The following is a 25,141-nucleotide window of genomic DNA, read 5'->3' as shown; positions in this document are numbered from 1 at the left end:
TAGACCTTATGCTACATACATATTAACTGCTATTGTTATTCCACTTTCCCTCTGGAAGACCATTCTCTATTTAAAACGTGCCACCAACACAAAAATGTCAACAATAATTCATATAAAACAATTTCTCACAAAGACTATTGAAGTCCATTGAGGTTCTGCCTTAAGTCTACTATCATCTTAGTCTTAAATCCGTTAATATCTCTTTAAACAGAACTAAATGTGACTTCCACATTAAAGAAGAAATCAAAACAGGATGTCTTATTAATCACTTGATGTAAAAGGATGAAATTAAACTATATGATTCTACTAAAAACACTATATGGCTCTCCACTTGTGAAATCTTTCTCCAATGATATTAAAATATCAAAGAACAATTAACTTGGATAGTGCATAAACTGTTTGGGAAAAATAGGAAAAGAAGTAATCCTACAAAATTATTTCCATGTTACAAATGTAGTCTTGTCCTATTTGTACAAAAAATATTTATAGCAGCTATTTTTGGTGTGGCTAAAAATTGGAAATCAAATGGATGTCCATCAATTGGGGAATGGCTAAACAAGCCGTAGTATATGATTGTAATGGAACATTATTGTGCTATAAGAAATAACAAGCAGTGGGTCAGCTAGGTGGCACAGTGGATAAAGCATCAGCCCTGGATTCACGAGGACCTGAGTTCAAATCTGACCTCACATACTTGACACTTACTAGCTGTGTGACCTCGGGCAAGTCACTTAACCCTCATTGTCCTGCAAAAAAAAAAAGCAGCAAAATATATCAATTGGACTCAGTAAGCACTAAGCACAAATTTCTTAAGGTAGGCCCAGAAAAGAGAATGAAAGCTTCCAGTTTGAATCTGAAAGTTGGAATGGACTAATAGATGAAGAGAATAGCAACAAATACTTTGGTCTTCTTCAGGCACTGCTTATTTAGTATGAACCTATAAAATGATCCACAACAGATTTGGAAAACATCCTTTTCAAAATCTGTATAATATTAATGAAACACAGGATCCATCAACCTAAGGCAACTATACAAAGATTAATAGTTTCCTTACCAAACAAGGAAAAAAAGATTTATATATAGCCTCAGAGAATATTATAAATAGGTGATAATTCTCTTCTTGTTATATATTGGGAACAAACAGATGACACCTCACTGTGCAACACTAAAGGCTAATAACAAGTACATATCCTGGATTGTTTGATGTAACTGAAAGCAGATTATCTCCAGGTGGAAACCTATACATTATGGTCACTAAAAGGTGTGGTTAATATTTCTGTTTTTCTGAATTTATGAGGCTTTTATGCCCTAATATGGTGTTGTTTTATAAGAAGCCAGTACTACATAGCATGCAGTAGTAAGATTTTTTTATTTTCCTTTTTATTTCCATTTAATAATCGCTAGAAATCCAGCATATTCAACTTTTCTCAAATTCTTACTCAGGACTTTCATTTCCTTCTTTTTGAATTATTTTATGTCTGAAAGGTCTACATTTAAGTATTATCATTTTCTTTTCTATTTTTTTTTTCATCTAGGTATTCACAAGATTTTTCTAAATCTATCTTGCTTGTCATTTCTTAGAGCACAATAGTATTTCATCACATTCATATATTATAACTTGTTCAAACCATTCCCCAATTGATTGACATCTCTTCAATTTCCAATTCTTTACCACTACAAAAATGAGCTGTTACAAATATTTTTGTACAAATATGTCCTTCTCTCTCTCTCTCTCCTCTCTCTCTCTCTCTCTCTCTCTCTCTCTCTCTCTCTCTCTAGCTCCTTGGGATACAGACCTAGTAGTGGTATTGCTGGTCAAAGGGTTTGCACAGTTTTATACCCCTTTGGGTTTAGTTCCTAAATTGTCATCCACAATGATTGGACCAGTTTACAACTCTACCAACAGTATATTAGTGTCCTATTTTTCCACATCCGCTTCAATGCTTGTCATTTGTCTTTTCTTTTATGTTAGCCATCTGATAGGTGTGAGTGGTATCTCAAAGTTGTTTTCATTTTCATTTTTCTAATCAGGAATGATTTACAGTATTTTATGTGACTCTAAATAGCTTTAATTTCTTCTTCTGAAAATTACCTGTTTACATCCTTTGGCCATTTGTCAACTGGAAAATTACTTTTATTTTTATAAATTTGACTTAATTGTATATTTGGGAAATGAAGCCTTTATCAGGGAAACTTGTTATAACACCCTCCCCCCATTTCTTGCTTTACTTCTAAATTGGCTGCCTTAGTTTTGTTTGTGCAAACCTTTTTTTAAATTTCATGTAATCAAAAGTATCCATTTTACTTCTCATGATCTTCTCTATCTTTTGTTTAGTCATAAACTCTTTCTTTATCCATATATCTGCCAGGTAAATTTTCCATGTTCCCCTAATTTACTTATGATATTATCCTTTATTTCTAAATCATTTATCCAATTTGACATTATTTTTATATATTTTGTGGGATAATGGTCTATGCCTAGTTTCTATCAAACTGCTTTCTAGTTTTCCCAGCAATTTTTGTCATATAGTAACTTATCCCCAAAGCTTGGATCTTTGGCATTATCGAATATTAGATTATTCTGGCCATTTACTACTGTGTATTGTACCTAAACTATCCCACTGATCCACCACTCAATTTCTTAGCCAGTACCAGATTGCTTTGATGATTACTGCTTTGAAACCTAGTATGAAATCTGGTACTGATAAGTCAACTTCCTTAACATTTTTTTCAGTTGATTCCCTTGAAATCCTTGACTTTTTGTTCTTCCAGATGAATTTTTTTTTTCCTAGCTCTATAAAATAACTATTTCATAGTTTGATTGGTATGGAATGGGATAAGTAAATTAACTTAAAATATTGACATTTTTATTATATTGGCTCAGTCTGCTCAAAAGCAGTTAATATTCTTCAGTTGTTTATATCTGTCTTTATTTGTGTGAAAAGGGTTTTATAATTATGTTCATATAGTTCCCAGGTTTGTCTTGGCAGGTAGACTCCCAAGTATTTTGTATTGTCTGTAGTTATTTTAAATGGGATTTCTCTTTCTATTTCTTCCTGATAGGAGTTGTTGGTAGTATATAGAAATGCTGATGATTTGTATGAATTTGTTTTATACCCTGCAACTTTGCTAAAGTTGTTAATTGTTTCAACTAGTTTTGTTTGTTTGTTTGTTTTGTTTTGTTTTAGTGAGGCAGTTGGGATTAAGTGACTTGCCCAGGGGCACACAGCTATTAAGTGTTATGTGTCTGAGGTCGGATTTGAACTCAGGTCCTCCTGACTCCAGGGCCGGTGCTCTATCCACTGCACCACCTAGCTGCCCCTAAACTAGTTTTTTTTTTTTTTTAGTTGATTCTCTAGGGTTCTCTAAGTATTCCATCTTATCATTTGCAAAGAGTAATAGTTTTGTTTCCTCATTACCTAGTTTTATTCCTTTAATTACTTTTTCTTGTCTTATTGCTACAGCTAGCATTTCTAGCACAATATTGAATAATAGTAGTGATAATGGGCCTCCTTAATTAACCCTGATCTTAGTGAGAAGTCTTTCAGTTTATCCCCATTACAGGTAATATTTGCTAATAGTTTTAGATAGTTACTACTTATCATTTTAAGAAAGTCTCCATTTGTTCCCATGCTTTCTAATTTCTGCTGGCCTTTGCCCCTGTCAGCTAGTGGGAGAGGTCAGCAGGTTCAGAGTAACAGAATGGAAGCCTCCCCTATCCTGGTCATTCAGAGACAGGTCTTGGATGAGACTGAGTATTAAATCTGTGGCCCTATCATTAGGGGGTTGGTGCACACAGATACTGTTCCTCTTGAACCTTTCCCAGTGCACATCTTCAGGCCAGGTCTGAGCTAGATCCATGCCTGCTCCTTACTCTAGCTCATAGCTGAAGGTCAGCCCCATGTCTTGTTGTAGGTGCCCTCCTCAGTTCACTCTGGATCTACCACCCAACTCTGGAGTTAGAACAACAAAGCTCCTGGTTGTCTTCTGTTGCTGCTCCCGGCTCTTTCCATTGGATCTCACTGAGAAGGTCCAAGTCCATTCATAACAGATTCATGAATCCAGGCACACAGCCTTCTTTCTAAGACCTCTGCTTTGGGCAGAAGTGAGAAAATGGGTGAGAGAGAGGTCACATTATTGAACAATGTGGTCCTGGAATTTCTGAGAAGAGGCATGGTCGAGAGAATAGGGATGGGCTCAGAAGGTTTTGTCAGAGAAGGAGCTGTTGACAGAGGGTCATCATTGCCAAATGACTTGGTGTTTTCTATGTCCTCAGACGGTTTGCATTATTTCCTGTTGCATTAAACCTACCCAGGGAGATGTGTAATATAAGGAAACAAAGATACATGACAAAAGCTAACTAGGAGAACAGATGTTCTGATACTGTTAGCATAGCACAGGAGACAATCTATGTCATCTCATGATATATAATATGGACAAGTAGATATATAGCACAATATAGGATAGGAGTAGTTAATATATTTTCTTTTTTATATGACAATCTACTTTAGTATGAAAAGATTAAAGGTTTTAATCAGAACTTAGAGAAACATGTAGTATAATACCTTAAGCTATTTAAATGTAAGGCATGGAATGGGAGCCATTCAGTGGATTGGTTATATGTTGTGGGCTACTTCAGTCTGCATTTGTCAATATTCTAAAAAAATAGCTGTAATACCAGTCCAGAGGCTCTGAGTCCTTCCTCTCTGCTTTTATCTATTGCCCAAAGACAGCTTTAGAAGGGAAAAATTGTTAGACCAATATCTCATCCTATATACTAGAATAAGGTCAAAATAGGTACATGATTTACACATAAAGGATGATACCAAAAGCAAATTAAGGGAGTATGGAATCATTTATCTGTCAGATTTATGGGCAGGGGAAGAATTTAGGACCAAAGAAGATATAGAGAACATTACAAAATGTAAAATAGATAATTTTGCTTATGTAAAATTAAAAAGCTTTTCCACAAACGAAACTAATGTAACCAAGATTACAAGGGAAGTAGAAAACTGGCAAAGAATTTTTGAAACAAATATCTCTGATAAGGGCTCCATTTCTCAAATATATAGAAAATTGAGTAAAATTTATCAAAATACAAGTCATTCCCCAATTGATAAATGGTCAAAGGATATGAACAGGCAGTTTTCAGACAAAGTAATCAAACCTACCTATAATCATATGAAATAATGCTCTAGATCATTATTGATCAGAGAAATGCAAATTAAAACAACTCTGACGTATCACCTCATACCCATCAGAATGGCAAATATAACAAAAATAGAAAACATTGGATGTTGGAGGGGATGTGGGAAAGCTGGGAGGCTAATCCACTGTTGGTGGAGTTGTGAACAGATCCAACCATTCTGGATAGCAGTTTGGAACTATGCCCAAAGGGCTAGGGAACTGTGCATACCCTTTTATCCAGCAATACCACTGCTAGGTTTATATCCCAAAGACATCCCTAAAAAGAGGAAAAAAACCCCTATTTTTAAAAATATTTATAGCAGTTCTTTTTGTGGTGGCTAAGAATTGGAAATCAAAGTAATGCCCATCAATTGGGGAATGGCTAAACAAACTGTGGTATATGATAGTGATGGAATATTATTGTGCTATAAGAAATGACAAGCAGGATGACTTCAGAAAGATCTGGAAAGACATGTATGAAATGATATATTGTGAAGTGAGCAGAACCAAGAGAACACTGTACACAGAGACAGCAATATTGTTCACAATAATACAAAGATCCAAGACAATCCCAAAGGATTATTGATGAAACATACTATTCACCTCCAAAGAAAAAACTGATATTAAAATGGAACAGACTGAAGCATGCTATTATTAATTTTCTTTCATTTTTTCTTTTAATCAAGTTTTCTTATACAAAATGACAAATATGGTAATGTTTTATATAATCATACATGTATAACCCATATATGATTCTTTGTCAGCCTCAGAGAGAGGGGAGAGAGGAAAGGAGGGTAAAAATGGAACCCCAAACTGTAAATAAAAATTGTTATTATTATTTTAAAAAAAGATTGTTGGGGCCATTGGCAAAAACTGCCCCTTTCTGCTCCCCTATCTGCTCCCCCCATTAGTCCAGCCTCCCTGATTATGTGAATGTTCCAGGCTAGGAATGATTCAAAAGTAGAAACCTACAGCTGAAGTGTTGGTGGTGTTAACAGACTCTTTTATATTATATAGTCAATTAACAGCCATTATCTTCTAGCTCTTTGGAAGAGGGCACAACAATGTATCAGGATTATGGAATGCAAATCTCAGAACTGCTAACAAGTAGCAAAAACCCATTTCTGTGGCCTCTTCTTTCTCTAGTTCTGTATATTCTGTTACGTTTGGCAAAAAACAGTGAAAAGGAAAAAAAGTGAGAAGCATTGCTTGTATAATTTTCAAATAACCAGCTGCTGATAATGGCTTTGTTTCCTTGTACCAAGTAACATTCTGTACTAGATAAGTAGAGAATGACTAAATAATGCAGATGGAGGCACAACCTAACCACCCAAGCATAGGGAGATTATAGGACATCATCATCAAAGGGAAGATGTAGCAGTGTATGAGGAGCCATTGTAAGTTAGTTCCACACTGATTTTATTGACAGTGCCAGCCTTTCACCTGTTCTCTGTTCAGAGCACCTTGACAGACGGTTGTTGAATAATTATAATTACCTTAGTATCTAAAATTCTGTATTTTGACTGGTTTAGGTTTTTCATCAATTAGATTGTATTGAAACAGATTGCTCAATTTAATCTATTGACTGAGCAGACATAGTATCTCATTTTTGTCTTTGTGGGAACATTAATTCTCTATTCACTTTGAAATGACAAGATAATAGCCTTTCACAGAAATGATATTAAGCACTTGAGGAGAGACCAAATGAAGTCATGTTAATACAAGACAACAGTCAACCTTAGAGAGATATATAAAAGGGAAGTCACATCTATAACAGCTTGAAAAAGAAATCAGATTATGCTAATGAAGGAACAGCTACACTATGAAAAGGGATTGAGGAATGGAGAAAACCCATCAAATGGATATTTATTTTCATTTGTCTTACCTTTTTTTTTAACGTATTGTTTTTCCTTTTTAAAAATGTCATTGGGGGCAGCTAGGTGGTGCAGTAGGTAAAGCACCAACTCTGGATTCAGAAGGACCTGAGTTCAAATCCAGCCTCAGACACTTGACACTTAACTAGCTGTGTGACCCTGGGCAAGTCACTTAACCCTCATTGCCCCGACCCCAAAAATGTCATTGATATATTTTATATTACCTTCATTTATTTAAATAGTATTTAAAATTTTTTTTTTACAATTGCACATAAAGATAGTTTTTGTAAGATTTTGAACTCCAATTTTTTCTCCCTTCTTCCCTTCCTCTCCCCCCACTCTGAAGCCAGCAAGCAACCTGATATAGGTTTTACATTACAATCATGTTAAACATATTTCCACATTAGTGAGAGAAGAATCAGAACAAAAGGAAAGAACCACAAGAAAGAAGAAATAAGCAAACAAAAAACCCAACAGCAACAAAAGTGAAAACAGTCTGCTTCAATCTGCATTCAGACTCCATTGTTCTTTTTCTGGATGTGAAGAGCATTTTGCATCATGAGTCTTTTGGCATTGTCTTGGATCATTGTATTGCTAAGAAGAGCTAAGTCTATCACAGTTGATCATCAGACAATGTTGTTCCTGTATCACCTTCATTTGTGAATACATCTCCTCCCTACCCCTAGCCAGACATTCCATATAACAAAAAGTATAATAAAAAAGAGGAAAATAATTTTAGCCAAACCAAACAATGCACCAACCAAGTCTGAAAGTATTCACAGTGTTCAACCCCTTTAATTTCCCACCTGTACAAAAACGTAAGGAACATGCATTTCTAATCTCTATTGTTAGTAGCCAAGCTTGGTCATTAAAGTATACTATTTCAGGGGCAGCTAGGTGGCACAGTGGATAGAGCACCGGCCCTGGATTCAGGAGGATGTGAGTTCAAATCCTGCCTCAGAGACTTGACATTTACTAGCTGTGTGACCCTGGGCAAGTCACTTGACCCCAATTGCCTCACCAAAAAACCCCCAAAACAAAAGCATACTATTTCAAAATTAAATTTAAAAAATTATTCATCCCTCTTTTCTGTAACATATATTATTAGCTGGTAATAAAAGGGTTGTCTAAGTAAACACTGTAATCTAGTGGTACACGTAGTGGAATAATGCCTAATCAACAATATTTTGAGAAAAATGCATTGAGGAAAATCACTTAAACACGAAACTATTTAGTAAAACCACTAACCTTATTGTTCTCTGTAGGTGAGAACTATCCATCTCTCACCTCTGTACTTGTGTATAACTGGGTTTCCATGCTTGGAATGTGCCTCTTGAAATTCCTTGCTCTTTTCAGAGATTAACAGTATTAACAGTAAGAAACTTTAAAATGTTTATTTATTTGTCTTCTTCTCTGGATGAGTCTTTTCTAGCCGACTGGCTAGATTTTTGTAAGTCATGGGTCTGGGAGGGTGCTTAAAATGTGTGCATACCATTTTCCCACTTGTTTGCTGTGCCAAATAATTCACAAAGTCAACAAAGCCATTCAAAGGGGCTTTCTCAGCAGATACTACACATCCTTTACAAAAAAAAATACAAGGATCCTTCTAATTACCCCAATTAAATATAGAAGAAAGGGAATGAAAATGTGCTTATGACATGTATAATTCAGGCTTCATAATTCTTGGACATGCATGATAACAAGTGGTAGGTACATCCTACATATTGCTCTGAAGAAATGTTTAACTTTGGTGAAGGTATTTAAGAGGCAAAATGGTGTAGTACAAAGGTGTCAAACCCCCAAAATTCCTCAGTGGGATGGGAACCAGATTAAAATGAAACTGAGAAATATTTGACAAAATAAATAAAACTACAATATACCATAGACAATGCTAATATGTGGCTTTTTAAAGTCAATATGCTGTCAGTAGGGATCCTTATGTACAGTTTAGTGGCTCCTATTTTTATTCAAGTTTGACACCACCAGTGTGGTGGATAGAGAACTGAGCTTTGAGTCAGGAAGACAACTTCAAGGTCCAAATTTACTGTATGGTGGCTTGTGACCTTGGCCGAGTCACTTAACCACTCAGTCCTAAAGTCTACTCTTTAAAGCTATTAAAAGTAAAGTGGGGAAAAAAAGGGGGGCAGCTAGGTGGCACAGTAGATAGAGCACCAGCCCTGGAGTCAGGAATACCTGGGTTCAAATCGGGCCTCAGACACTTGACACTTATTAGCTGTGTGACCCTGGGCAAGTCACTTAACCCCAATTGCCTCACTTAAAAAAAAAAAAGTAAAGTGGGAGCAGCTAGGTGGTGCAGTGGATAAAGAATGGGCCCCAGATTCAGGAGGACCTGAGTTCAAATCTGGCCTCAGACACTTGACACTTATTAGCTGTGAGACCCTGGGCAAGTCACTTAACCCCCATTGCCCCACCAAAAAAAAAAAAAAAGTAAAGTGGCCACTGCATCTGCTTTTGTAGAAGTACTTCACTGTGACCTACCTTCACTGATAAAAATCACAGTTTTAGACCAAAAAATAAAATTTAAAAAGGATCCAAGTTAAGCATAGGTTGAGGGTTTGTTAAACACATACTTTGCAGCTAAAAAGAATATTTCATTTTTCTGTGTTCTCCTGTAGACTGGGAACAGAGGGACAGTCCGAGATTACGCAGGCTTTAACCCATCTGCTGATGCTGACACTATCCGGAAGGCCATTCAAGGAATTGGTGAGTAATGTTCCACATTTTATATTACCCCTCTCAATATTAATGAGGCCAGAGGTGTCTATATAGGTGCTGTTTGGCAAGTTTATTTTCTGTATTAGACAGATAAAGACAACCTTTATTTTGCTCCCACTGATGACATATCCTTATGCTGTGAAAGGACATGTCTCCTTTACCTCAATGCAAGCATGACTTTCTTTGTTGTACTTGTGCAAAGAAAAAAAAAGATATGGATAGATGAACATCTAGATGAAACTAGCCTGATTAAAACTTGGAGATTAAACTGGAAGTGCTCAAGTTTCTGCATTATTTATAATCATTAATCATTATCAGTGTTTTCAAGATAGATATTTAGCAAGCTTGAGTTGAAGTCTTGTACAATTATTTTTCTTCATGAAATTAGGTACCGATGAGAAAACTCTAATTCACATTCTGACAGCAAGATCTCATGCACAGAGGCAGTTGATTGGCAAGGAATATCGTGCAGCATCTGGAAAGGTAAGACTTAATAGTGGAAATGAGTGAAAAGATAATCACATATGCGATATGGAAGGTAATGAATGAATGTGCCTATAAAACCCTATATCTCAAGTTTGATATGTGGTAGGAAAGAACGTTAGACTGGGAATCCAGAAATGGGAGTTCTTTCCCTCGTTCCACCATTACTAACTATGAGCTATTTAGCAAGTCACATAACCTTTAGTGTACTCTTTGATAAAAATGTGAGTTGGCTCTGGAATCATCTGTATGTAAAAATGATCTCAACTGACGCATTTTTGGAAAAGATAATGCACATGTAAATAAGTAAGAATGTCATATATTGATGCCAAAGGGTGCTGTGGTAGTGTTGGCATATTTTATTTTCATGAGGTTCTGTTGGTGTTTTGATCCTTGTGACTTCCTGTAGTTATATGTTATAGTGATTTTTATTTTGCAGCATTTTATTTGTTTCATCCATACCCTTTACTATGATATTAGATTCAATTTTGAATAGATCTCTTCCCTCAGCCTAATCACTGAGCATTCCTTTAAAAACAAATAAACAAACCCACAGCAGGTTATCAAACCCAACTGACATATCATATTACTGGTGTATGTCTATCCACATTTATAACATTTCACACCCATCATTCTCTAGCTCTCCAACAAAAGGAGGGAGGAGCATTTTCTCACTTCTTCCCTAGTATGCTGTCCAGATTTGCCATAGCTTTCCTTCTAAGGAACAAATATATGTTTTTTAGTTTTATGGCTTCAGTTGCCCTGTTATCTTTGAAAAGTTCAAGAATATAAAATCTGACACTGCTTTCATTTTTTCTGCTCCTGTTTGCTAGGAAGTGATGGAACCAGTTCCTAGGATCTTGATTTTTTTTTTTTTGGATGTTGTTTTGTTTTTTTTTTTTTTTTTTGGTGAGGCAGTTGAGGTTAAGTGACTTGCCCAGAGTCACACAGCTAGTAACTGTTAAGTGTCTGAGGCCGGATTTGAACTCAGGAACTCCTGAATCCAGGGCCGGTGCTTTATCCACTGCGCTACCTAGCTGCCCGGATGTTAAGTTTCAAGCCAGCATTAACACTCTCCCCCTTCACCCTCATCATGAGGCTTCTTAATTCCTCTTCACTTTCTGTCTTCTGAGTGGTATCATCTGCATTTCTGAGATTTTTGATATTTTCCCCATCAACCTTAATTCTGGCTTTTGGTTCATCCAGCCTAGCATTTCTCATGATATCCCCTTGCATATAAGCTACATAAATAAGGTAACAATATATAGCCTTATACTCCTTTTCTGATCTTAAACCAATGAGTTGTTCCATGTTCAATTCTAACTGTTTCTTCTTGGCCTTCATACAGGTTCCTCAGGAGAAAAGTAAGATGAACTTGTTCTCCTGTCTCTTTGAGGATTTGCCACATTTTGTTTTGATCCACATAGTTAAAGGCTTTAGTGTAGTCAATGAAGCAGCAGTTGATGCTTTTCTAGAACTCCCTTGCTTTTGCCATAATCCAGTGAATGCCGGCAATTTGGTCTTTAGTTCCTCTGCCTCTTTGAAAACCAGTCTGCTCTTCTGGTGATTCTCAATTCACAAATTACTGAAGCCAAGCTTGTAGAATCTTAAGCTTAACCTTGTTAGAGTGTGAAAGGGTGCAATTCTTCAGTAATTTGAACATTCCTTAGCATTGTCATTCTTTAGGATTGGGACATAAATTCATCTTTTTCAGTCCAGTGGCCACTGTTGAGTTTTCCAAATTTGCTGGCTTATTAAGTACAGTACTTTAACATTATCTTTTAAGATTTTAAATAGCTCAGCTGGAATTCTGTTACCTCCACTAGCCTTATTGTTAGCAATGCTTCCTAAGGTCCACTTGACTTAATTCTCCAGTATGTCTGGCTCTAGATCAGTAAGCACATTATCATGGTTATCATTGATGTTAAGATCTTTTTTGTATGGTTCTTTTGTTCTTTTATCTTCTGATAATGAAATATCTATTTCTATGAATTCACACCTTCACTTATATCTTTTGAAAATGTTGCACTCTTCATAGCTTCTCTGCTGGTCATCTCTGATCTCCTGGTAACCAATGAGGCATGTAGTCTAGTTTTGTGCTTATTGCTTTTGTGACCACTGAAGTATTGCTTCTTGCTCTTAGCTTCTGGGCTCATCTTTTCAGAGCCACTTGCTGGTCATTTTGACTTCAGTGTGCTAGGGCAGGGCTTCCTAGACTTATTCCACTCTCGACCTCTTTTCGACTGAGAAATCTTTATGCAACCCTGGGTATATAGGTATATAAAACAGGTGTATATACAACCTTTTACTGTTACCAAATTTTTCACTACCTCCACATTCAGTTACATGACATCATATGGGGTCACAACCTACAGTTTAAGAAGCTTTGTGCTAGGGTATAGTGGCTAGAACCTCTCTTTGATTAAAAACAAACAAACAAACAAAAACCCCTGAAAGTCATAGGTGCAACCACCAATTAACAGAACTCAGGCAAGGTGACCCAAAGCTGAGATTGAAGGTCTTCTACCTTTATTTTTATTATTATTAATTTTTTTGCAGGGCAATGAGGGTTAAGTGACTTGCCCAGGGTCACACAGCTAGTGTCAAGTGTCTGAGGCTGGATTTGAACTCAGGTCCTCCTCAATCCAGGGCCAGTGCTCTATCCACCGTGCCACCTAGCTGCCCCCAGTCTTCTACCTTTATTGCCCCTGAAATTAAAGCCTGAAAAGATAAGTAATTTAGTATCATATAGTTCCAAGATCCTCTCCTTTGGGACTTCTCTCACTGGTTTTTCCCCATAGCCCAGGAAACTCATTATTGGGTTGATTTCGGTATCTTGTAAGATCTCATCAACCTTGGGGATATGACCTCCAAACCTCCATTAAGGAGAGAGCTCAGCTCAGATAGGTTTTGTGACTGACTTTATCATGTCCCTGATTTGGGTACCTCCCCGCCATTTTTTCAGCTTCCACTTGTATGTTTTCTTTCCTTTTGACATTGTAGGCTCCTTTTGGAGAGAAACTTCCTTCTTCCTTCCCTTCATTCTTTTACTTCCTTCCCTTCTTCCCTCCCACCTTTCTTCCTTCCTTCTCTCCTTAATTTCTTCCCTCCCTCCTTAATTTCTTCTCTCCCTCTGTACTTCACTCTTTCTTTCCCCTCTTTCCTTCCCTCCTTCCTTTCCTCCTCTCTCCTTCCTTTCTTCCTTCCCCTCTTTTTTCCTTTCTTCTTTCATTTCCTCTTCTCTCTTCTCCTTCCTTCCCTCCTTCCCTCCTTCCCCTTAGTACTTAGTACAGTGGCCTGGCACACAGTAAATGCATAATAAATGTTTATTGGTTTAACACTCTAATGAATTTGAGCCAAAACAAAGAGTAAGTTAAGTAGGCAATATCATTGTTCTCCATGCACCTATCCCATTTTCCTCTTTATTATTTGTATGTCAGAAGCCTGATTGCATTGGTGCTGTATCTTTGATCATCAAAAAAACCTTAGTTCTTGCACATGTATAACCTACATCAAACTGCTTGCCCTCTCAGGGAGGGTCAAGGGGAGGGAGAGAGAGAATTTGGAACTCAAAATTTTGAAAAACAAATGTTAAAAATGTTTACATGTACTTGAAAAAAAATTTTTTTTTAAGCCCAAACTTAGTCTTTCTATGTGGAGTAGACCCACAGTCAAACCAAATCTTTCCTAGTATAGGAGGAACATTAAGAGAGAGAGAATATGGAACTCAAAATTTTGAAAAACAAATGTTAAAAATTTTTACATGTAATTGGAATAAAAAAACATTTAAAAAAGCCCAAACTTAGTCTTTCTACGTGGAGTAAACCCACAGTCAAACCAAATCTTTCCTAGTATAGGAAGAACATTAAGCAGAGTTCTCTCTCTTCAGAGATTTTCTTCCTGAGCCCAGTCTAGTAGTAGATTAAGGAGGAAATCTTCAAATGTTAGGCAGCAGTAACTAAACACCGACAAGTGAGTTGGGTGTGGATGGGTGAAGGGTGTGCCATCCCCAGAAGAAAATATTGCCCTTCTCTTCTGGGCCAACCCGTGAGAAGGAATGTCCAGTATTTAAAATGTTTTATTCTGGGTGATTTGTTTTAGGATCTGAAAGATGACTTGAAGGGTGATCTGTCTGGCAACTTTGAACGTCTGATGGTGGCTCTTGTTTATCCACCAGCTGTATTTGATGCGAAGCAGTTAAAGAAAGCCATGAAGGTATGAGTCCAGTGGAAATCTAAACAACCATGTGTGCTTGCTTATAATCTGCATGACCTCAGGAAATAACTCTTTGAAAAAATAACCCACAACTTTAGTCATTGAAAAAACATTCAGTTAGGAGAATGTGGATTCCTACAGGATAGGAATGCTCTGCTGTCAGCTTATGTTTTCAAGCCTAGCACAATGTTGAATTTACTCATTGATTGATTCAGACTTGACTTTTATTCGGCTGTTCTGCAGCAGTGTGGAGAGTGGAGAATCCTACAAAGTGTTCTTCTGAGTTCAGGTCCTTCATGGGCTAAAATGGCAAAAGGTTGCTTTAGCTCAATGTCATTTTAATTTGCCTGCCAGGGAACTACGTCCTACTGAGGCAAGGGTGCTTGTGAATTATTGATTTGCAGCAGAAAAAGCTTTTCTGGGATTGATCACCACAAATTTCACAAGCTTATCAAGTCAAATAAAAACTCTTCCTGGTTTTATTATGAAGGAGATGTGTGATCAGAAGCCCTGCTATCAGTAAAATGTAAGCTCACTGAGGGTAAGGGCTGTCTTTTTAAAAAAGTTGTATCTCTGGGCAGCTAGGTGGCGCAGTAGAGAGATCACCGGTCCTGGATTCTGGAGGACCTGAATTCAAATCTGAACCCAGACCTTAACACTTACCAGCTGTGTGACCCTGGGCAAGTCACTTAACCCCAATTGCCTCACTGCCCCCCCCCTGCAAAAAAAAGTTTTATCTCCAATACAGAGTAGCTATTTAATAAATGCTTGTTGAATTCAATGAAAATGTAGAATTCAGACCCTGAAATGTGAGCCATTACTTCATTTTCCCTAGAGTGATTTTCATCACTCATTTACTTCTCATGAAAGTATTATAATTATAACAATTAGGAGTATACATATTGTTTTTCAGTTCTTTCAGTTGTGTCTGGCTCTTCATGACTCCATTTAGGGTTTTCTTGGCAAAGATACTGGAGTGATTTACCTTTTTCCTTTTTTTTTTTTTTTTGGTGAAGCAGTTGGAGTTAAGTGACTTGCCTAGGGTCACACAGCTAGTAATTTTTAAGTGTCTGAGGTCAGATTTGAACTCAGGTCCTTCTGAATCCAGGGGCGGTACTCTATCTACGGTACCACCTAGCTGATCCTACCATTTCTTTTTACAGCTCATTCTACATATGAGGAAACTGAGGCAAACAGGGTTAAGTGACTTGCTCAGGGTCACACAGCTACCAAGTGTCTGAGATTAGATTTGAATTCAGTAAGATGAGTTTTCCTGACCTCAGGCCCAGACCTCTATCCACTGAGCCACCTAGCTTCCCATTGCTGTATTATTAGTAGTATTATTAGTGATAGTAGTAGTAGTATTGGTAGTATTAGTATAAATAGTAGAAGTAGTAGTGGTAGTAGAACTATTAATAATAGTGGTGATGGTAGTGGTGGTGGTACTAGTAGCATTAATAAAAGTGTATTATTAGTGGTAATATGAGTGGTAGTATTCATAATAATAGTAGTAATACTAGTAATAGTAAGATTGATAGTATTACTAGTGGTGGTAATATTAAGGATAGTAGTACTACTAGTAGTACTATTACTAGTAGCAGATTAGTATTGGTACTATTACTAGTAGTAGATTAGTATTAGTACTAATACTATTAGTAACATTCATACTAATACTAATAGTATCTGTGATATTATTTTGATAGTAGTCTTGGTAAAGTTAGTAGTAGTATAAGTATTACTAGTAGTAGCAGCAGCAGTAGTAACAGTTAACATATTATAGCTTTTAAGTTTTATGTAGCTCATTCGATCCTCACAATTACTTTAGGCAAGTACTATTATTTCCATTTTGTAGAAAAGGAAACTGAGAGATTAAATTAAAAGAAACTGAGAGACCGAAAGAAGTAAAAGTGACTTGCTCAGTGTAACACAGAGAACTGTCAGAGTGGAATTTGAACTTGGGTCTTCCTCATTCCAAGTCCAATTCAGTTCTCTATCTACAATGCCATTTATAAGGACCCTAAGAACCATTTGTGTCTGAGTCTGATGCCACTGCCCTATATCATCCAGCCCTGAGCCAATAATCCCATTCCCCACTATTGTTCTTGTAATGACTGTAACTCAGTGGGCTCAGTTCCCACAACGAGCCTGAGCCTCTGACAACCTGCCTTCAACATAATAGTACTGTGATACTGCCCTGTCTATAGAGCAACAGGGATAGAAAGAGGAATCATTTAAAATATTTCAAGACCCCTTTAAAATAGTGTGGATTATTTACATGCTTGAGAATAACAATCTCACAGATTCACATAATTTTAGAGTTAGGAGGGACCCAGTGATCATCTCAGTCCAGTTATACATAAAAGAAACCCTCACTATTTCACACCCAGAAAGCCTCTCTGCTTGAATACCTCTAAGGAGGTCACATCCTAAGGCAGACCCTTCCCCTTATGGGCACCTCTGATCATTAGCATGTTTTTCCTGACATCAGTCCTCAATTTTCTTCTTTGCTCCTGGTTCTGGCCTCTGGGGTCAAACAGAACAAATCTAATTCCTCCTTCATGTGACAGGCCATGATTTCTGATTTTAAGGTTCATGGTCCTTTCATATTAAAATGATTTATTCATATCTAACATTGAAGAACCACTGGTCACACAAGCTGAAATACTGTACCACTCCCTTCCCTGATAATGAGCCTGTCTCTGAACCCAAGCACATGGTTTGGATGGGTTTTAGTCCTAGGGAAATCTATCCTCTACTGAGAGGAGTCAGGCTTCTTTTTCTCACATCTTTTGGGCTCATTAAACCACCACTGCAGTGCCTTGGGGGGAAATTTTACTGATAGCTTAGTTTATGGCTGAACTACAGTGTTTTTCCCCAAAAGAAGTGTTGAAAGGTACTTGGTGTACAATATAAATCAGGTATGTAATAGATATTTTATTTCTACACACAAAATGCTAATATATATACATATATACATACATACATACACACACACATATATACATACACCATGTACATTAAAAGAATAGCTTAAAACAAGATTCACTAACTTAATTTAGAGCTACTCTTATAATCTGATGGGAGGCTGATACTTAAACTTAATCAGAAAATAAAGTGGTTTTTAAGATTGTCAATCAGATATTTCACATTTTACCTTGGCCCTGGTCTGTCCAAACAATTCCCACTATATGTATGCTGGGAACATGATCAAGCTTGGGCAAACCTCTTTTCAGTGGCTGGCCTCTCTGAGAACTTTGGAGTAGTTATTGGAGCCTCCTCCCTGATAACCAGTCAGCTGTGACCTAATGGAACACAAGAACTCTAGCACTTTCAAACTCACAAGGCTACTTTCAAGCCTGGACAGCTCCATCTCAGGATAGACACTTGTTTGCCTAAGGTTAGGAGAAAACAAATTCAAAAGAGGCAGCTCAAATGCAGGCTCAAGTTTGCCTAAGTAACAGATGTGCTTTGGGGACCGTGTGCTCACGGCCGCATGGGGGCCAGTATGTTGGGAGAATTGAGAAGCAACATGTCCATTTTCCCCAGCTCCATCTTGGGAAGAAGCTCAAAGTAGTGCTGACAAGGTTTGTGGCCAGAAAGCAAGAGAAGAGCTGAGGGTGGGGTCAGTTCTTTTAAAATAGCTACTGAGTCATCCATTTTTCCAGCTCTGCATCCTATGAGAACACCCTTTGTCATCTCAAAGTATAAGCATTTTTTTTGTAGGGCAGTGAGGGTTAAATGACTCACCCAGGGTCGCACAGCTAGTGTCAAGTGTCTGAGGCTAGATTTGCACTCAGGTCCTCCTGAATCTGGGGCCAGTGCTTTATCCACTGCACCACCTAGCTGCCCCACAAAGTATAAGCATTTTAGCCTGAGTCCCACATGGCCCATAGCACACCTCCAAACTCCCATGTAATTGACTGGACTTAAAAATGGCAGCTCTGAGGTATGTACCAGGGGATGGCCAATTCAACCTCCCCTACACTTGGAATGACTGTTTTCTTCTTTTCTAGAAGCTCGTTATTTTTTAATGCTAGCTAATTCTGGAATATTTGTGTTATGTTAATGACAAAATGCATTGAGGCTTAGAAAGCTATTTTAGTGTGATATGTGATATAATTAATTTGCTGGAAACTATTTTTCCCTTCTGGGAAGACTGAAATTAAAAGGATGAAAATAAAATTAACATTCTTAGAAAATCCATACTTCTGTTTCAGGGTTCTGGAACTGATGAGAGTGCACTGATTGAAATTCTAACTACCAGGAACAGCAGACAACTGAAGGAGATCTCCCAGGCCTATTATACAGGTAATGGGATTTTCCATTGCGTGGCCAGTTTAGGGGTAAGTGATCAGGTATATGTTGGAGGAGAAGCTGTACTTGGGAAAGAGAATTGTATTTAGAATAATGGGATAGAGAAACTTGAATATGACTTGAGTTAGAAGCTGTTACATAGGGTTAAGAGGGAGAGGAATAAGAATAAAAACTTATATAGCACATAGTATGGGTCAGGCCCTGTGCTAAAAGCTTTTACAATATTATCTCATTTAATCCTCACAACAACCCTGTGAGGCAAGTATTTTTATGATCACCATTTTACAGTTGAGGAAACTGAAGCAGACAGAGGTGAAGTGACTTGCCCAGGGTCACACAGCTAGTAAGTGTCTGAGGTTGCATTTGAACTCAGATCTTCCTGACTCCAAGCCCAGTGCATGCTACACTGTACCACCAGCTGCCATAATTTATGTGTTTGAGCCTATAGTTAGAGCAGCTTCTACCCTATAGAAACATTGTTTAATTGAACCAGCTGTCTGGGTTAATGTGAGAAAAATTATATACTAATGCATATAATCATAAGACCAGAGTTGAAAGCAGTATATTAATTAATATGTCATCAGAGAGGAGGTGAAAACAGTATAGTTAGGCCTATAAAACTCTAAACAGATTTTAAAAAATGCACGAAGCCAAATCCTGTTGGGGAAATCCAAGAAAAAGTCACAGTGAGTCACTTTTCCAGCCCAAGTTGGCATAGGAAAATAGAGAGATCTATAGACATGGGGGATGGGTTCTGACCAAGAATACCACAGGGAGCATTCGAATTTAGGGAGAACCTGTGTGCTTGGGTAGGCACAGCTCCCTTACCCATACCTGGGCACCCCCAGAGCCACATGAGGGGCCTGTAAACAGAGACAGGTAAAGGCAGCTTTGTTGCCCACATGAAGTTGAGACAGTTTCAAATAAGCTATTTCAAAAGGCAAAGGTTATAGACTTCCAGCCAAGAAGTAGTTACCCAGCAAAACTTGAGTATGATGTTACTGGGGGAAAGTGGATTTTTAATGAAACAGAGGACTTCCAAGCATTCCTGATGAGACAATCAGATCTGAGTAGAAATTATGAACTTCAGAGCAAAGAGCATAAAAAGCAAATCCAAGTGATCTATTAGAAGACATATGGATGAAGTATTTGCATTCTAATGGGAAAGGGTGGTTGGTATGTGTCAGCAGGAGTCACAGAAGAGAACAAATAAGACAGAAGACCTGGGAGTGATTCTTGTTATGTTTTGATCATTTTAAAAGAAGAAATGATTCAAAATTTTAAAAAAAGAAGAAAGGAGGGGCATCTAGGTGGCTCAGTGGTTAAAGCACCAGCTCTGGATTCAGGAGGACCCGAGTTCAAATCTGGCCTCAGATGCTTGACACTTACTGGCTATGTGACCCTGGACAAGTCACATAACCCTCATTGCCAAGCAAAAAAAAACATCAGGGGAAGGAAAGGGGAAAAATGGGGGTGCCAAGAGAACTTATCTTGCACATTTGGGATAAGTTGAAGTCTATGCTAACGAAGAAGAGGTAGAGAAATGGGCATCCTTTGAACTGATATAGAGTGAAGTAAGCAGAAGCAAGAGAACAATTTAGAGTATAACAACATTGTAAAAATGAACAATTTTGAAAGACTTAAGAACTCTGATCAATGCAGTGATCAGCCACAATTCCAAAGCACCAATCATTTCGAATGCTGCCCACCTCTAGAGAGAGGGAGAGGTAGCTAGGTAATGGAATAGCTATGCAGAATGAGGCATATACATTTGGAGATGGCCAATGTGGGAATGTGGTTTGCTTAACTATGTATATTTGTTGCAGAAGCTTGTGTGTGTGTGTGTGTGTGTGTGTGTGTGTGTGTGTGTGTGTGTGTTAGGAGGAAGGTGGGGAGAAAGGACAGATGCTTAATTGAAAAAAAATCTCAGGGGTCCAAGGGAAAGAATATTTGGAGGAGAGGGAATACCAAACTTCTTTCATTTTAAAAATTCTTTTAATTCTTTCTTTTTGATTCCCTGCTTTAAAAAAATAAAAATAGTTTTGATTTTGTAAAAATGAGCAAAAAAGAAATAGAGTGAAGGTCCTAATACTCTTCTCAGGCAGAATAAGGTCAAACAGTTACCTAATAGCCTATTTTTTTCTCTTCCATTAGATTTTCATATTATTCTGAAAGTTTTCTATGCATTACAATTGCATTTTCCAGTTCACAGCAGCTTCATTTTATTTTTGTTTGGTTCTAGCCTATAAGAAGAGTCTTGGTGATGATATTAGTTCGGAGACATCCGGAGACTTCAGGAAAGCACTGTTGACTTTGGCAGATGTAAGTTTCTGCTTCTTCAATATCAATCAACAAACATTTATTAAGAATTGGTTAGGGGGCAACCAGGTAACGCAGTAGATAGATCACCAGCCCTGGGGTCAGGAGGACCTGAGTTCAAATCAGGATTCAGACATTTACTAGCTGTGTGACTCTGAGCAAGTCACTTAACCCCAATTTCTCCCCTCTCCCCCACAAAAGAAATAATCACCTATGTGTCAAGTTCAGCTCTAAACCCTGAAGATAGAAATACAATGAATGAAACAATCTCTTCTCTCAAGCACCTTACATTTTAACAGAGGAAATAAATACAGATATAAGTATATGCAGAATAAAGATAAAGAGAATAAATTGAAGGTAGTTAGATACAAGGAGGCAAGCCCAGAGTCAGGGAGACTTATCTTCTTGAGATCAAATCTGGCCTTGGATACTAGCTGTGTGACCCTGGGCAAGTCACTTAATCCTATTTGCCTCAGTTTCCTCATCTGTAAAATGAACTGGAATAAAGGAAATGGCAAACTATTCCAATATCTCTGCTAAAAAATAAATTGGAGGGAGAGAGGGAGAAGCTAGGTGGCTCAGGGGATAGAGTACAAGCCCTGGAGTCGGGAGGACCTGAGTTCAAATCCAGCCTCAGATGCTTACTAGCTGTGTGGCCCTGGACAAATTGCTTAACCTAAATTACCTCAAAAACAAAAACAAAAACAAAACTCCAACCTCGAATGGGGTCACAGAGTTGGACATAACTGAAATGACTGAATAACAACAAAAAAGTCACAAAGGTGTTGGGGAGGGAGGGTGTCTAAGAAAATCTTCTCATAGAAAGCGGTACCTAGGGGCAGCTAGGTGGCGCAGTGGATAGAGCACCGGCCCTGGAGTCAGGAGTATCTGAGTTCAAATCCGGCCTCAGACACTTAACACTTACTAGCTGTGTGACCCTGGGCAAGTCACTTAACCCCAATTGCCTCACTAAAAACAAAAAGAAAGCGGTACCTAAGCTACATTCTGAGGGAAGGGAAGGATTCATCCTACGAGGGCACAGGGAGGAGGAGTGCCCTCCAAACATGGGGGACAGCCAAGATTTTTTGATATACATCCTCTGAAGTTCTCTATGAATGCTTCATGGTGATGTGAACGTTACCTGATGTTCTTGAAAGCTATGCAGGCTCTGGTCCCACCAACCTGAAAAGGCTTAGAGTAATAGGTTTAGAGGCCTGGTCAAAGATAGTATCCCTTTCATCAGTGACTAGATTAGACCAGTTGAGAGAGGCTAATCACAAGTGGTTGGTCACCAAGTATAGATTTTTTTAGCCCCCAGCAACCTTTGAGGGTCATCTACTAAGGCAGAGAAGGGTCAATTAATGATTTTGTGGATGCTTAAAATATATTTTCCATGTTGGTCACCAAGTATAGATTTTTTTAACCCCCTACCCCGCCCAGCAACCCTCGAGGGTCAATTAATGTTTTTGTGGTTGCTTGAAATTTACTTTTCATATGTATATAGTTACATAGTATGCTCATAGACAGAATTACTGTTTATTGACTAGAACACTAAGGTTTACAAAGTGCTTTCCTCTAGAGGTGAGATAGCTAGTTCAGATATTATTATCCCCATTTTGCAGATGAGAAAATGGAAGTTGAGAGTGATTTGGTCATCCAGATAGTCACAGACCAAAGATCCAGGGCTTTGTGTTTGTCTAGTCCAACTTCCTCACTTTACAGACGTGGAAAGTGATGTCGGTGGAGGTCACGTGATTTGTGTGAGGTCACCTAGGTGATAAATCACAGAACCAGGATTCGAACTCAGTCCTGAGAATCCAAATTCAATAGAGCCAGCGGTTCTAACCCTAGGTTCCATGACTCCAGGCCAAGGCACTTTCTACTAGATCAGACTGCCTTCCAGCTATTCAAACATTTGCTTGGCTGTAATTAGTTTCACATCAGTCGTGTCCTTCAATCGATCTAAAAGTCCATTAATACTTGTACAATCCTGCTCACCTGATAGTGATTCCCTTTACAACCCTCATGGTTGGACCTTACAGCCATGGCTGAGGTACTAGCACCACCTGGTGGCCATCTACCCTAATTTCAGGTTCTGTTCTGTTGTGAAACGAAAAGACTGAGGACCCCATATTTATTTATTTATCTATTTAATTATTTAATTATTTAATTTATTATTTTTGTTTTGTCTTGTGGGGCAATGAGGGTTAAGTTACTTCCCCAGGGTCACACAGCTAGCAAGTGTCAAGTGTCTGAGGTCAGATTTGAACTCAGGTACTCCTGAATCCAGGGCCCATGCTTTATCCACTGCGCCACCTAGCTGCCCTGAGGGCCCCATATTTAGAGCTGAAAGAGCCAGGACAGCAAATGCATGCGCCAACATACACATCCTATGGGTATTTTTTTTTTATTGAAATGCTTGACTTGATGTTTTATTTCAAATATAACATTCTTATTCCAAAGTTGTCTGCATATTATTGTCTCCCCGTTAGACTGTCAGCTAATTGAGGGCAGGGATTCTCTTTTCCCTTTCTTTGTATCTCCAGCATTTAACACAGTGCCATGCACACAGTAGGCAGTTAATAAATGCTTATTAAAATGGATTAAAAATATTTGTAGCCTTTTGTTTGCTCAAGACCTGAGTTCAAGTGTGACCTCAGGTGTGCCTCACTTTCCTCAATTGCAAAATAGAGATAATAATTCTACCTCCCAGAGTTGTTGTGAGGATGAAATGGAATACTAATTGTAAAGCATTTAGCTCAGTGCCTTCACATAGTAGGTGCAATATTAATGTTAGCTGTTATTGTTGTTGTCATTATCTATAATCAAAGGGAAAGTCACCAGACCATTGAGACTTTTCTTGAAGATTCACACATCATGCAGCAAATCAGAGACCTAATCTATATAATGTATTCCAAATTTTCTGCCCCATTGACCTCTTCATACACTCTTCAATCCTTCACACACACACACACACACACACACACACACACACACACACACACACAAACCAAACGCCCAAGAGTAGAGTGTGTGCCAAAATCAAAATTGTCTGACGTCAAACTAACCTTAGTCTTAGAAGAACTAAAAGTAGGATAGATAAGAAGAATCTAACGTGCAAATTGTCAGCCTACCATATCAGCAAGTGCCTATTGTTGGAAATGGGAACAATATCACTTAGGAGCTATTGGTTTCTGAATGTGGCATTCTGATAGAATTTTCTCAGTAACCAAGCATGACCAGTCTGCTCCAACAGACCTTTACCAGAATTGATCATATATGAGGAAAGATCACAAGATGACTTTCAAATAATCCAAAGTGACTGTAGCTGCTACCGATCCATGGAGCACATGGACCAAATATCCAGTTGACTGTGTGTTGGGTAGATGTGGCACTAGAGGGACCCTCTGAAGTCTCTTGCTGGTTCAGAGTGTGTTGATAACCACATGTTCTATGTAATAAATGTATTTTGGATAGAGGAGCACTAGGGTTTTCTCTACTTTAATGAATGCCTCCTTATTTTGTTTGTTTTTGTTATAGGGCAGAAGAGATGAAAGTCTGAAAGTGGATGAACATCTTGCAAAAAAGGATGCCCAGGTTAGAAAGAGGGAATGTCCCAGATTCTGATTCTTCCCCTCACCTGCTTAACATCCCTTCTATTTCTGCCTTTGTGGTGACAGAGGGGAGGAACCTTCATTAATTAGTGATGGATTTAGTTTCTCTTCCTTTAAAGGAGAGCACACTGGGGAATTCGGTGTGCATAGCATGAGCTTCCCCACTGTCCCTTGTGGCTCCCATTACTTGCCTTGTCTCATAATGCATTGTTTCACAGATCCCCGTAGAGAAAAGTCTTACAAGTTGTGGCTAATAAAAGAAAAATTAGAAAAATGTTGGTCTGAAATTGGAAAAATCTGTTATTTCTTTAAGTAGTTAAACTGAGCAATTTTTATTGTGATGGAATACTATGTTATAAGAAATGATGAATTCAATGATCTTAGAAAAACATGGAAAGA

The 25,141-nt window shown here is 38.0% G+C and overlaps 1 protein-coding gene across 2 annotated transcripts in view; it reads left to right on the top strand.

The window, feature by feature from the left end:
• Positions 1-25,141, top strand: part of ANXA3 (annexin A3) — a 57,959-nt gene that overhangs the window by 16,058 nt on the left and 16,760 nt on the right. For both annotated transcript variants that reach the window (XM_043971303.1, XM_043971304.1), the window contains exons 3-8: positions 9,698-9,785; positions 10,186-10,280; positions 14,382-14,495; positions 18,713-18,803; positions 21,052-21,131; positions 24,669-24,725. In XM_043971303.1, the coding sequence (XP_043827238.1) occupies positions 9,698-9,785; positions 10,186-10,280; positions 14,382-14,495; positions 18,713-18,803; positions 21,052-21,131; positions 24,669-24,725 (525 nt within the window). The remainder of the gene's footprint in view (positions 1-9,697; positions 9,786-10,185; positions 10,281-14,381; positions 14,496-18,712; positions 18,804-21,051; positions 21,132-24,668; positions 24,726-25,141) is intronic.

This window comes from Dromiciops gliroides, chromosome 6 (genome assembly GCF_019393635.1).
Source record: "Dromiciops gliroides isolate mDroGli1 chromosome 6, mDroGli1.pri, whole genome shotgun sequence".
Lineage (NCBI taxonomy): Eukaryota > Metazoa > Chordata > Mammalia > Microbiotheria > Microbiotheriidae > Dromiciops > Dromiciops gliroides.
The sequence above is the reverse complement of the archived record's forward strand: the minus strand, read 5'-3'. Positions and strand labels throughout refer to the sequence as shown.